The following is a 14,572-nucleotide window of genomic DNA, read 5'->3' on the forward strand; positions in this document are numbered from 1 at the left end:
CATTTGTGGACCTCAGAAGATCACCTACTAGTTGACCCACCCACTTAGGGTAGTCTACCTCACATCAGCACATGCCTCTGTTTTTTCCCCCATGTTGGATATCTCACTACACTCTTCCCCACACTGAGGTAAATTTTTCCCTCCAAATTGAAGTTCGCCATCTTACCCAATCACTGTTTGATCATTTTGGCATTATTCAGCCCTGGGGGTTTCTGGGAAGGTTTGTAGCCATTTTTACTTAATAACCCACTTTGTCAGAATGGCACTGAGGCTTTCTTTCTTTCTTTCTTTCTTTCTTTCTTTCTTTCTTTCTTTCTTTCTTTCTTTCTTTCTTTCTTTCTTTCTTTCTTTCTTTTCTTTTTTTTTTACCCAAACCAAGTAAAGATTTTATTTACATAGAGAAGAAGATTGTTGGATTGAGGAATCACTTTTCTGTTTACAAATAAATTGGTTTTCAGTTTCGAGTCAGTTTAGTTGCTTGTAACCATAGGGCATCACAAAATAATTTACATTTTAAAACTGTTTGCAATCAAAATAATATAAATGACATGAACTGATCAAAATGAAACGTTTCCAGATTGTATGTGTCCGCTTATGGTTATTCTAGGCATTTTTCGGTTTCTAATTTTTAATTGCAGGTCTTGTAGATGGTCACAGGCTTATCATTCAGGTGCTAATGAACTCATTTTAACTGAGAGGTTATGTCACTATGTCCCAAAACACGTTGGCTTTTCTTTCATTTTTTAATCTCTATAGTTCCCCTGAATTCTCCCCAGTTTCTAGAAAGTGGACACTCTCCATTTGTGCCACAACTTTATTCTACCTTCCTGGATGAACCAGTAGTCCACTGTCTTCTGAGATGACTGGAGCTCTACCTCACACACATGTCTTAGGAAATGCACCTCTGATTTCCCTTCTTTTCCTTAGAAGGATTCACCTCTCAATCTAGCCTAATTTTGGTGTAAACATCTAACTACCCAACTATTGCTCTAGTTGTCCTGACACTGTGTGGCTTAGCTGTCAGTAGAACACTCTGTTTTCTTCATGTTTTATGAAATAATTTTTTAAGCCTCTGTTTTTTCACTCACATGAGTTTACCAGCTAAGGATTTGTCAGACTTTTCCCTGACATACATACAAGAGCATCTGAACTGTCCCTGCCTCTCTCTGCACTCAGCCAGGACTCTCAGCTGTTGCTAGTTCTTGCTCTGTCTGCCTAAGGAGGCTTTTTAACCTCTCACTAACCATTGCCAGGACCCAGTGAGGTTGAGAGCCAGCTTAGTGATCTGGAGAGCAGGGATGGATTCCCTGCTCTCCCCTGCACAATGCAGCCAGCTAGATGACCTTGAGCCTGCCACAGTTCTCACTGGTTCTCTCAAATTATTTATTTCTCTCAATTCTTTATATTTATTGTTTATGTTGAAATCTCAGTGGGAAATATGGTGGCTTCATCTAGCAAGGAGCAAGGGCTTTGGCTATGGTTGTTGACTTTGGGTTGGGAAATTAATAGAGATTTGGGGGTGGAGCCTGAGAAGGGAGCTTCACATGGATGGGATGCCATAGAGTTCACCCACAAAGGTAGCCATTTTCTCCTTTGGAGATCAGCTATAATTCTGGCAGATCTCCAGGCTCCGCCTGCAGGTTGACAACCCGACTGGCACTTCTTTCACATGCAGGGGTGGTCAACCTGTGGTCCTCCAGATGTCCATGGACTACAATTCCCACGAGCCCCTGCCAGTGTTTGCTGGCTGGGGCTCATGGGAATTGTAGTCCATGAACATCTGGAGGATCACCATGTTTGTATGGATTGTGCTGAGAGTCAACAACCTGAGCTACCAATTCCTTTTCCCCTTGTGTCTTCAGTATCCTGTTTGCAGACGTGAAAGGGTTCACAAACTTGTCCACAACGTTATCGGCCCAGGAGTTGGTCCGGATGCTGAATGAACTCTTCGCCAGATTTGATCGCCTCGCACACGTGAGTCAAGTGACCTAGACATTTTCCGCATGTCAAAAAGAGAGTGTAACGTCACAATCAAACTGGGGTGACAGTCTGCAAGATCTTTGACTATCCAGACTGGATTCAATCTAATGCCTGTGTGTTGTGACTTGGCGTGTATTTACAGTACCAGATGCCTGTGACTGGGGGAGGGGGGGGACAGCACCTGCTGAAGAGCTGATAATGACTTTTTGGCATATCTGAATCGAATTGCCCATCCCTACTTGCAACTAAAAGAGCCTCTTGTGGCGCAGAGTGGTAAGGCAGCAGACATGCAGTCTGAAGCTGTCTGCCCATGAGGCTGGGAGTTCAATCCCAGCAGCCGGCTCAAGGTTGACTCAGCCTTCCATCCTTCCGAGGTCGGTAAAATGAGTATCCAGCTTGCTGGGGGGTAAACGGTAATGACTGGGGAAGGCACTGGCAAACCACCCCATATTGAGTCTGCCATGAAAATGCTAGAGGGCGTCACCCCGAGGGTCAGGCATGACTCGCTGCTTGCACAGGGGATACCTTTACTTTTACTTGCAACTAGAGTATCCCTTGGGGAGTGAACTCCCTCAGTTACCCCGTGGTTATATGGGAGGCAAGAACCTAAACCAAGAATGAAATGTTTGGTCTAGGTCCCTACAAGCCCTGCAGCCATCATGATTTGCTATCTCATGGGAGATGGAAGGTCTTCCTTTAGCAATCCTGAACACGTGGACCTGTGTTATACTGAGTTAGGCCACTGGGCCATTTAGGTCTTTCTTGTCTATTCTGCCTGGCAGGTCAGTTCCCCACGCCTGCTACCTGAGACCTTCTAACTAGAGATGCCAGGAATTCTTACACAGTAGAAGACAGTTTCCTGTGTACATCCAAATTTAGAAACTGTTTTTTTGTTTGTGAAATCCGTTGTTTCGTCAGAACAGATTGCCAGTTCTTAACAGCAAGAATAAAAGAGCTGCTATTTGGTACCCTGCTTTTGACTACTTGAAGGAATTCCAAAGCAGTTTATGAACATTTTTCACCCAGCAGGCCTCACGTGTTTCAAAGCGGCTTACAATCACTTCCCTTTCTCTCCCCACAACAGGCACGTTGTGAGGTAGGTGAAGCTGATAGAGCTCTGAGAGAACTGTGCATGGCCCAAGGTCACCCGGCTGGGTGCATGTGGAAGAGTGGGGAATCAAACCTAGTTCTCCAGATTGGAGTCTAATACTCATAACCATGACGCCACACTGGCTTGCCCCACAACAGGCCCCTTGCGAAGTAGGTGGGGCTGAGAGAGCTCTAAGAGAACTGTGACTGGCCCAAGGTCACGCAGCAAGCTGCATGTGGAGGAGTGGGGCATCAAACCCCGCTCTTAACTACTACGTCACACTGCCTCTCGATGCTATTTTGTCCTACAATTTTAGCTGAAGCTTTAGACCAGGGGTAGTCAAACTGCGGCCCTCCAGCTGTCCATGGACTACAATTCCCATGAGCCCCTGCCAGCATTCGCTGGCAGGGGCTCATGGGAATTGTAGTCCATGGACATCTGGAGGGCCGCAGTTTGACTACCCCTGCTTTAGACAATCTGCCTTGTTCTGCTACCCTAATAATTTTTCTTTGATGTTGTCATTTGCGATAATCCCTCCTGCCTCTGGATTCCGGCGGTGCAAGGAAACATGTGCTGCCAAATCAATCTAGCCTTTTTTAAGCTGCTGGCCAGGAGCAGCCGAGAGCCGTAAGGGCCGTTGGCTCCTTGGGAAGCTGTGTTTGCGGGGCTCTTGAGGATAAGCGGATGCCGTCACTGGTTGCCTGAAGACATTTTGCTCTCAAAGCTCTTTAGAGGGATTCTTGTACGGCCACCTGTTCAACCAGGTCTTTTGCAGGCATCGCCAAGCCCTGTGGCCGTCCTCAGCTCACCTTCCTGGTCTGGGAGGGAGATGTTATTTCATCTGAGCTGCATTCGTCATTGGGAATGGACAACTGGCTCTGTGGACAAGTGGCTCCATTAGCAGAAGAGAAATGGATAGGATGTTGCACTTGCAACATCTCTTTTGAAAGACAGAGGATGCTGTCCAGAGCAGAGTTTAACACCCATCTAAGTCCACCCAGCCCAGCCCAGGACAGGCCAGGTGAGACTGATCTCATCAGATCTTGGAAGCTAAGCAAGACTGGTCTTGGTGGTATTTGGAGGGGAGAGCACCAGGGAAGTCCAGGTCCATGATACAGAAGAAGGAAATGGCAAACCACCTCTGAACCTCTCTTGCTTTCACCTGGAAAGCCCAGGTTCACCTGGTCTCCTCAGATCTTGGAAGCTAAGCAAGGTCGGCCCTACCAAAGAACTTGAGTTGCTACACATAGGCAGGCAGGGATGACAGTCCCCAGAGGGAACCTGCAAATCCCCTGGAATTCTAGCTCATCTCTAAAGGGACCATGGAGAAAATGGCTGCTTTAAAGGTAGTCTCTATAGCATGACACTCCACGGAGGTCCCTCCCTGCCCCAAATCCCGCCCACTCCCAGCTCCACCCCCAACATCTCCAAGTATTTCTCAACCCAGAGTTGGAAGCCCTAGAGGCAGGCAACAGTGAACCTCTCTTGCCTTGACCTTGGTGGCCCAGGCTTGCATGGTCCCATCAGATCTGGGAAGCTAAGCAGGGTCCGCCCTGGTTAACATTTGGATAGGAGACCACCAGGCAAGTCCAGGGTTGCTACACAGAGTCAGCCAATGGCAAACCATTTGTCAGGGACTGTGGCTTGGTGGTAGAGCGTCTATTTAGTATGCGGGAAGTCCCAGGTTCAATCCCCGACATCTCCAGTTTAAAGGATGAAGTAGCAGGTGGTGTGATGGACTGATGGACCAATTCAGCGTAGACTAATGTGCTCATGTTTTGTGGAGAGGCTGGGGCTCAGTAGGAGAGCATCTGTGTGGCCTGCAGAAGGTTCCAGGTTCAATCCCCGGCATCTCCAATTAAAAAGGATCAGGCGGTAGGGGATGCAGAAAACTTCTGCCTGAGACCCTGGAGGACCACTGCTGGTTGGAGTAGACAGTACTAACCTTGATGGACCAATGGTCTTATTCAAAATAAGGTAGCTTCATGCGCCCATGGGAAGCAGAGCTGAATGGCTGCTGCACATCACACACATTTCCTTCCCGGAAATGTACATCATGTTTCCCCCACTATTGTGCTGTCTGTCTGACTTTTCCGTCTCATATGCACCACCAGCACATGATTGCCTGTGTTAGTCCATTGCATAACTTAATTCAAGATGGCAGGAAACAGCCTGCAGTCACATGCCTGTGGCTAAAATTACACCGTGGTCTGTACCGTGCAACTGATACTTCATCAATCCAACAACCAGTTTCCTGCCTGGTACATAGATAGGCAATGAGGAACGCGTAGCTTGAACTCGGAGAGACGAAGAAAGCATCCTTACGGCCTCCTTGACTTATTCATTATTATTGATTGATTTATCACATTTATTAACCGCCGCTCTAAAGCCAGCGGGCTTGTGGCAGTTTACAACAGAGTGAAATACAACAAAATGCAACAGTACAGCAATCCAGTAAAATAAAATTTCTAACCACAGAACACCAAAACATCCCCCCTCCCCCCAATTCCTGATTCAACAGGCCCATTTCAGTCCATTGCCTGAAGGCAGGTGCTTGGTTTGTTAGATCATAATCCCAAATTTCTCTCGATGCTTCCTTCTGATGCTTAGGTTACTAATGTGTCTAGAACCTGGGATTTCTTAATGGCCCTGGAAAGGATTCCTGAATGGGTGAGAGTTAAACTGGGAGAGCCAGTTTGGGGTAGTGGTTAGGATTGCGGACTTCTAATCTGCCGAGCAGTGTTTGATTCTGCGCTCCCCCACATGCAGCCAGCTGGGTGACCTTGGGCTCGCCACGGCACTGATAAAACTGTTCTGAATGAGCAGGAATATCAGGGCTCTCTCAGCCTCACCCACCCCACAGGGTGTCTGTTGTGGGGAGAGAAAGGGGAAGGCGAATGGAAGCCGCTTTGAGCCTCCTTTGGGTAGAGAAAAGCGGCATATAAGACCCAACACTTCTTCTTCTTCAGTAATATCAGGGCTCTCTCAGCCTCTCCTCCCTTACAGGGTGTCTGTTGTGGGGAGAGGAAAGGGAAGGGGACTGTAAGCTGTTTGAGACTCCTTCGAGTAGAGAAAAGCGGCATATAAGAACCAACTCCTCCTCCTCCTCCTCTTCTTCTTAATTTTTAAAATATATATTTTAAGGTGTGTTAGTTATCAGGTGATATGACAATATATGCTTATGTCAAGCCACCTTCTCCTCCCAAAATGGCCAGGTGAGCATCTACATAGTTATGCTTCCCAACCATATTCTGCACCTTCGTGCCACTTCTCAATGGTTAGAAAACATGAAAAAGGCTGGCCTAGAGTCATCTCCTGCTGCAACCTGCAGCAACAAAACTCTCCTTCCTCATCCGTGGGTGGTCCCGGCCACCCACATGACCAACCCACACGGCACCCGGGAAGAGGCGGCCGAACGGGTGAGGAAAGGGGACCGAAGCGAGGAGCTCTGTAAATGTCACTCTGTGGAAAGGCAGCGACCGTGGGTATTTATGCCTGCAGACCAGAAATCCCGAGGGTGGGGGAGGGAGTGACTAATCCCCTTCGTTTAGCATCTGCAGGATGGGACGAGCATTCTCACTTTGATGAGAGCCACGGCAAGGATTTGTTTTCTTCCTCTTCCTTCCTCTGCGTTTTTATTTCTCGTGCTTTCCCACCCAGTAAGCCCCGATGCCTTGCGTAACATGACATTTTTGAGATTTCATTGGCAGCATGACCCTCTATATTAATTATTTATTATCATTATTATTCGGCAATTCAATTTGTTAGTTGCTGCCAGGGCTGGTTTGTCCACGCAGCACTTGTCCACGTTTGTCCACGCAGCCATGGGCCCCATGCTTGCAAGGCCCCCCCCCCCGTGGTGCCTTTCCCCACCATGGATCAGAGCTGTGGCCTCTCTCGTCCCCCTTTCCCTCTGTAAGGACCCTTCGGGTAGCACCCTTTTCCACTGTGGGGGTTCCCTCTACCCCCCCACTCTGGCTCCTCCTGCTAGGGCCCTGTGAATCCTTAAACCTCTCCCGGCTGCGCTCTCAGACAGGTTGGCTGGCAGTGGCCTGCAAGTTAAACCAATAAAACGTACTGAAATGATAAGACAGTCCCATTTTTGTCTCAGACGAACCCCCATTAAAATCCCAACCCAACTCCACAGACTCCATCCTGTTCCCCAGGCCTCAGGGTAGATGCTTGAATACATGGTTAGCAGAGGGGCATCATAGATCTTCCCTATCCTTGCCTCAATCAGATGCCTGGTGGAAGAGCTCCATCTTGCAGGTCCTGCATAATTGGGACAGCTCTGACAGGGCCCTTAGCTCTTCTGGGAGCTCATTCCACCAGGTAGGGGCCTGGACCGTAACGTCCCTGGCTCTGGTTGAGGCCAAACGTACCTCCGGGCAACCAAACCTTGGTCTCTCAAGCTCAGCATTGCCAAGATTGCTCATGGAGGACTCTCACATAGGGATGCCAACCTCCAGATGGGACCTGGGTATCCCTTGGAATTACAGCTCCTCTCCAGACCACAGAGATCAGTTCCCCTGGAGAAAATGGATCTGTTTGAAGGGTGGACTGCATGTCATTGGCCTCTGCTGAGATCCCTGTCTTCTCCAGATGCCATTCTCAAATCTCTAAGAGTTTTCCAACCTGGATCTAGCAACTGCATCTCTCCCAAATCCCTCCAGCGGACATGGAGAAGGGGAACCTGGCAACCCTAGAAGGAGGGCAGAACTGCTACAACCAGTCCAGACCGAATCAGGGTGATCATTTTTAATACGGAGGTAGCGATTCACAAGGTGAAGGAATCGACTCTGCAGGGCGAGTACGAAACCATACTGCCAATCTCATCTGAATGCGACGGGATTCAGCATTAAATTATTCTGACAGTCAAAGTACAGTCTACTAAGCTGCTGAATGATCCAGAGGACACATGTCTAATGTGGGAGGCTGGGGTAAGTTGTCATTGATGCATTGGCAAGATGGTGCAGAAATGTATCATGAAATGCAACCAAAGTGACATTTCGTGCTGAGCCCCTCCCTCCTGGGATTCCTTAAAGGCCTCTGCAGCCAGCCTGGCTCTTTCTCCAGCAGTGGCAGATCTTAGTGTTGCCAGCTCAGGGCTCATAAGTACCTGGAGGCTGTTGGGGGTGGAGCTAGGTGTGGGAGGGGTTTAGGGCTGGGAGGGACCTCAGTGGAGTCTAGTGCTATGGACTCGGGGCAGTTTACAACGTATCGGCAACAAAGCTATCAATTCACCCACCTCACAGGGTGTCTGTTGAGGGGAGAGGAAAGGGAAGGCAACTGTAAGCCACTTTGAGACTCCTTCGGGTAGAGAAAAGCAGCATATAAGAACCAACTCTTCTTCTTCTTCTTCTTCTTCTTCTTCTTCTTCTTCTTCTTCTTCTTCTTCTTCTTCTTCTTCTTCTTCTTCTTCTTAACACTCAGCATTTAAAACAATGCAATTCTCACATTAAATAATTTTAAAATTGCCACCTTTCTCCAGCAGGAGGGAGAAGGTTCAATGCATTATCATTTTCACCTCTTCAGTCTGGAGATGAGCTATAATTCCAAGGGATCCCTTTGTCTCACCTGGGGACTGTCATCCCTAGTTAGACCAAAACAACTGGACTGAATTTAAATCAAAAGAGTTTTCAGCTAAACCATAGGAAGATCTTCCTGGCAGTTCGGGCAGTTCCTCAGCAGAACGGGCTTCCTCAGGAGGTGGTGGGCTATCCTTGGGTGGTTTGGAAGCAGAGGCTAGAGGGACCTCTGACATCAGTGCTGATTCTATTAATTTAAGCATGTTGTGAGACGGAGGGCAGGAAGGGATGAGCCAGTGCTCAGCTCTTGTGGCCCTTGCTTACATGCCCAGGGTAACACTGATCTCCACTTTGGGATCAGGAAGGAATTTTCCTACAGACCAGATTGGTCTGAGGATTCTGGAGGGTTTTTACTTTCCTGTAACCCAGACTTTCTTAACCTGGGGTCCTCCAAGCACCAAGAATACACAAAACATAAGAATATAAGACATGCCATGTTGAATCAGGCCAATGGCCCATCCGGTCCACCTCCCTAAGTTGCACAGTGGCCAAAACCATCAGGAAGTCCAAAAGCAGGGGCAGAACTTCAGAAGGCCTCTCACTGTGGTTTCCCAAACACCAAGATTACAGAGAACCTAAGGACGTAAGAGAAGCTATGTTGGATCAGGCCAATGGCCCATCCAGTCTAACACTTTGGGTTACACAGTGGCCAAAACCAGCTACCATCAGGAGGTCCACCAGCAGGGCCAGAACTCCAGAAGCCCTCCCACCATTGGTACCCAAGTACCAAGATGTCAGAGCATCACACCCACAGATAATGTTCCCTCTATACCTGGCTTTAGAGTAATCCACTTCCAGCTTAAGTTTTGCGATTCTTGACAATTGCACTCTCATTGCAAAAATAGCTCTTTCTCCCTAGCCCTCCCCCTTTTTTTCCCCCTTCTGCATTTGTGTGCCTTCATCATTTTTCCCAGTCTTGTTTGCAAACAGAGATGAATGGCCCTCTTGGAGCTTCTGCTCTGTGCTCGGCATGTCGGATTGGCTCACCGAGAGGGCAGAATTGATAACTTGGTGTACAATTTTGGAAATGCAATCCATCATTTCCTTTCCTGCCCTGGGAAAGAAGCAGTATTAATGAAGTTTCTGCTTGGCACCTTTCAGGGGGATAGCTATTTGAGGAGCTCATTCCGTTGGCTCTCTTTCATGTCATTTTGTCAGCCTTTTTTTCAGTCCCCGTGGTTTAATTTTATTATTTGCGGGGAGCGGGGGGAAGCTGAAGTAAAATCATTCAAAGGCAACTCAGTTGTCTGGGGCTGCAGGCAGTGGCCCTAACGTAGCAGCACAATTCATATTTTGAAAGCTCTTTGATTCTTAGTATCTCCTCTTAAAGCCAATTAGGGAGCATAGTTGGGAAGATCCTCTAGCATAGACTGGTAGGCCATTGTATGAGGCAGGATGCTGGACTAGATGGATTAGTGGTCTGGTCCAGCACAGCTCTTCTTACGTTCTTATGAAGATCCTGGTCTCCATGCCCTATTGTTGGCCCTCTGGAGGAACTGATTGGCCACTGTGTGAGGCAGGATGCTGGACTAGATGGACCACTGGTCTGATCCAGCAGGGCTCTTCTCATGTTCTTATGAAGTCCTTGGCTTCTATGTCCTGGTTGGCCATTGTGTGAGACAGGATGCTGGACTAGATCCAACAGAGCTCTTCCAATGTAGGCCTCAGCTTCTATGCCCTGTTCTTGGTCCTCCAGAAGAACTGGTTGGCCACTGTGTGAGACAGGTTGCTGGACTAGATGGACCACTAGTCTTAACCAGCAGGGCTCTTTTTATGTTCTTATGAAGGCCTCGGCCTCTGTGCCCTGTTCTTGGCCCTCCAGAGGAACCGGTTGGTCACTGTGTGAGAAAGGATGCTGGACTAGATGAACTCTTGATCTGATTCTGCTGGGTTCTTCTTTTGTTCTTATGAAGGCTGCCCACTGCGTGAAACAGGATGCTGGACTAGATTAGCCACTGCTATGATCTGGCAGGACAGTTCTTATCCAGAGCAGCCATCCTCAGCCTTTTGGGGGCTTCTGTCCTTTCAGGAGCTCTTCTTGGGTTCCAGAGCCCCCTGCAGTAGGCTGACTGCTTGATCAATGAGCTTGGCTAAAAAAAAAAAGGTCCACGTTAAGAGTGAACCAGTTCTAATCAACATACCTTGTTTTTTATGTAGACAGGGCAGATTTCTAGAACATTCAACCAAGAGAAGCATGTGTGTTCATTCTTTCCCCCTTGAATGCACCAAAGAACAGATTACAGAATTTATTTTTCTCAATGAAGGTTGAACTGTCTAGCAATTAATGATGTCATACCTGACAAAAAGAGTATTCCATCATTTCTGTTACCTGCCCCCCCATAAACCCTATGGGCTCCCCTTCTCCTATTTTTCAGTCTGTGGTCCCCCTTCCAATGTGCCCCCAGGGGGCCATATGGCCCTCTTTGAGAACGGCTGATCCAGGCAGTGCCCTTGAGCTACTCATCATCTCTCAGCCTACCCCATCTTCTAGTGTCTTCTAAGGATCAGATTATACTTCATGGGTGTCCTTGAAAGAAGAGGGGCATCAAAACATGATTATGAAAATCGATATTCGCAGCGCTGAGAGCTCGGGAGGTAGAGCTCCTTGGGATATCTGACAGGTTTGTGTAGAGGTCCTGCTAATCCATATCAAAGGCCCAGTACAAGAACCTCTCTTTCAAATCCACAAGCTGATCTGGCAGCAGGACACTCGACAATGGGATTAGAATTCTCAGCGTTGAGCGGGAACGTATCTAAGGGAAGGCGCTTTCTTTGAAGCCGGCCTCTCTCCAAAAAGGTACCCACAGTCACACACAACGGATGGTGTTTTTTTCCTCTCCCTACGTGAACTAGGAATGTTTTACCTCTTGGCAGTCTCCTGCATTGCTTTTCATCTTTTTTGGCAGTTCTCTTAAACTGGTGTGTGTGTATGTGTGTGTGTGTGGGGGGGGGGGGGCTGTTGGCATTCAGTGAGCCAGCGAGGTCTAAGTCCAAAGGATCGAGGCTTTCTCTGGTTTCTTAGAATATTTCCGCGCGCGCTGCCCTCTTTGAAGCTTTAGCTACCAGGAGAACTTTTATGCTTGCATGGTTGAATTCTATGCCATTGCAAGTCATGAGATGTGTGATTAGCTGCAGGAATAAACAGCTTTCAAAGGGGACGAGGTGGATCCGTGGAGGAGAGGTCTGTCAATGGCTACTAAACACAATGGTTAAGGAGAACCTCCATGTTCAGAGGCACTGAACCTCTGAATATCAACACCTGGAGGCAATATGAGAGAATGGCCTTGGAGGCTATGCCCTGTTAGCTATCCAGAGGTACTACTTGGGCATGGTGTGAGACAGGATGCTGGACTAGATGGACCACTGATCTGATCCAGCTGGGCTCTTCTGATGCTCTTATGAAGGCCTCAGCCTCGATGCCCAGTTGTTGGTCATCCAGAGGAACTGGTTGGCCACTGAGTGAGACAAGAGGCTGGACTAGATGGACCCCTGGTTTGATCCAGCAGGGCTCTTCCTGAAAGCCCGCATGGTGTAGTGGTTAAGAGCAATGGCCTACAATCTGGCGGATGGAGTTTGATTCCCTGCTTCTCCTCCGTGTGCAGCTAGCCGAGTCACCTTGGACCCATCAGAGTTCTCTCACAGCTCTCTCAGCCTCACCTACCTCACAGGGTGTCTGTGGTGGGGAGAGGAAGGGTAAACAATTGTGAGCCACTTTGAGACTCCTTCAGGTGGTAAAAAGAGGGATACAAAAAACAGCTTATCATTCAGGATGTCTGGAGAGGAAGAGTTCTTCTGTAAAGTAAGACTAGACTGAGAGACAAACAGATGGGCTTGCAGTCCCTTTAATGACCTTCACTGCAAGAGTTTGAACCTGGCTTTCCCTGTTTGTAATACAGCCCTGGGGAGTCTGCAGGCTCTTTTGGAATGTTGAGAAAGGGTAACGGAGGACACTACAAAATGGCTGCCATGGAGGGAAGGACAATGCCATATATTGGCAGGTTGCAAGCTGAGGATCCCTCCAGTGATGGAGACAACTATTCTGGATGGGTACTCCCTACGAACCTAAAGGTGCTGCCTTCTGAAGCATCTCTTGTTCCACTGTAGTAGAGGACAGTATATATTGCCTATCTCTTTGGGAAAATGTTTTGGGGAAGAAGCAAATGGCCACAAGGAAACATCATGTCCTCAGTGGGTACCATGTTGCAAATCACAGGTCTGACTGCTTTCCCACATGGGTTCTAATGCTCATTAAGTTTTTCACCACCCATGGTGTCCAGTCACAGCAAAACAGTATTGGGCTATAGGACAATGATCTCATTTTGACCATCCACAACTCAAGAGATGTGCTCACTCCTAAACCAGCATGGGAGCAAGCACTCAGGCACAACAACCAACCATGGAGAAATTATTACTATTTCAAAAAAATGGAGAGAAGCTAGATATTAGATTTTTTGTCCCTCACTTCTATGTTCCATTTTACTGGCTTGACCACCAATTTAACAGATCCCCTGGGGCTATAATCATACCTCTCCGAAACTCATGTCCCATTTCTCCTGAATGGCAAATCATTTTCCCTTTGATGAATATACCTCTGTTGCTTATAATTTCTAATAAATAGACTCTCTTACATTGAACTGGGCAGCCACATCAGACTTCACATATGCTTTGGAAGAAATCATGGGGCTCGCTTCATTGCAGGTGTACAAAGAAGCACATTTTGACAATTTAGAAGACAATCAAGATATTTGCCATGGATGGAAGAAAGTATAACAGGGGCATGCTCCAAATTTCTTTCCAGTGCTCAATGTGTTATATAAACTTTGTTCTCGCAAAGGGAGTGTCATTGCTGAAAACCATTCTTTTTTGGATGCAGGAACATCACTGCCTTAGAATTAAGATCTTGGGGGACTGCTACTACTGTGTTTCTGGACTCCCAGAGCCTCGGCAAGACCACGCTCATTGTTGTGTCGAAATGGGACTCAGCATGATCAAAACAATCAGGTAATTGGTTTTCGTTTCTCCTTTCATTTGACCACTGCCACCACGCTGTGCTCTGGTCTGTGGTTGGTTGGTTGGTTGGTTGGTTGGTTGGTTGGTTTCCAGAGCCTCATTGGATGATAGCGAACATCCCCCAATCTTCTCTTGATGCTTTGTTCTATCGGTTCATGGAGTCATAGCAAGGAGCTTGCATCTGCTTTCTAGAGCCATGAGCTCCAGGTCTCAAGTCAGCCTGAAAGTCCCAGTGGTTGTCCTAAAAGACTTCATCTCCTGCTAGGAGATCTTTGGGGGGTTGGCTGACGTTACTCATTGTAGAGACTCCCAAACCTGTTCTCTGTTATTTGTTGCTGACACAAACTGAGATACAATCCCAAGGAAAACGAATCCCACAGAATCCCAGAGAAAACGAGCTGAGGCATTTCTTGAGGAAGGTCCAAAGGTTGTGTATTGAAGTCCACAGAGAGCACTATGGGTGTCTCTGTGATAGATAGGGATTAGTAAGAACCATTTGCCCTGCACCCGGTCTAGTTGCTCCTGCCACGACTGTACTCTGCTAGGGCCCTACAAATCCTTAAACTGACTGTGGTGCTATGGGCCTCACAAATCCTTAAACCACTCCTGCATGGAGATCCATCTGAATCTACCTTCTTCACCTGAAAGTTCCCCTTTCCAGTTACCAGACCATTATCTAGCTGATTACAGAACTAGCCCGATCTTTCTTCTTCAGTACAATACACAAATCATTTTCAAAAATCAAAATTGTTCCCAGTATGTTACTCCCTATCTCACATTCAGTGGAGACCATTAAGACTTGTTGGGATCCTGCTCTGTTGAGTCATTTCCAGAACAGGAACAGCTGTGGCATAACACAGGTGGGTGTGCATTCTCACCCCGTTTTTGCATTCTGTGTCCTAAC

At 47.6% G+C, this 14,572-nt stretch overlaps 1 protein-coding gene across 2 annotated transcripts in view; it reads left to right on the top strand.

Annotated features, from left to right (window-relative positions):
- Positions 1-14,572, top strand: part of ADCY8 (adenylate cyclase 8) — a 114,320-nt gene that overhangs the window by 50,933 nt on the left and 48,815 nt on the right. For both annotated transcript variants that reach the window (XM_077351491.1, XM_077351492.1), the window contains exons 4-5: positions 1,863-1,974; positions 13,532-13,659. In XM_077351491.1, the coding sequence (XP_077207606.1) occupies positions 1,863-1,974; positions 13,532-13,659 (240 nt within the window). The remainder of the gene's footprint in view (positions 1-1,862; positions 1,975-13,531; positions 13,660-14,572) is intronic.

This window comes from Paroedura picta, chromosome 9 (genome assembly GCF_049243985.1).
Source record: "Paroedura picta isolate Pp20150507F chromosome 9, Ppicta_v3.0, whole genome shotgun sequence".
Lineage (NCBI taxonomy): Eukaryota > Metazoa > Chordata > Lepidosauria > Squamata > Gekkonidae > Paroedura > Paroedura picta.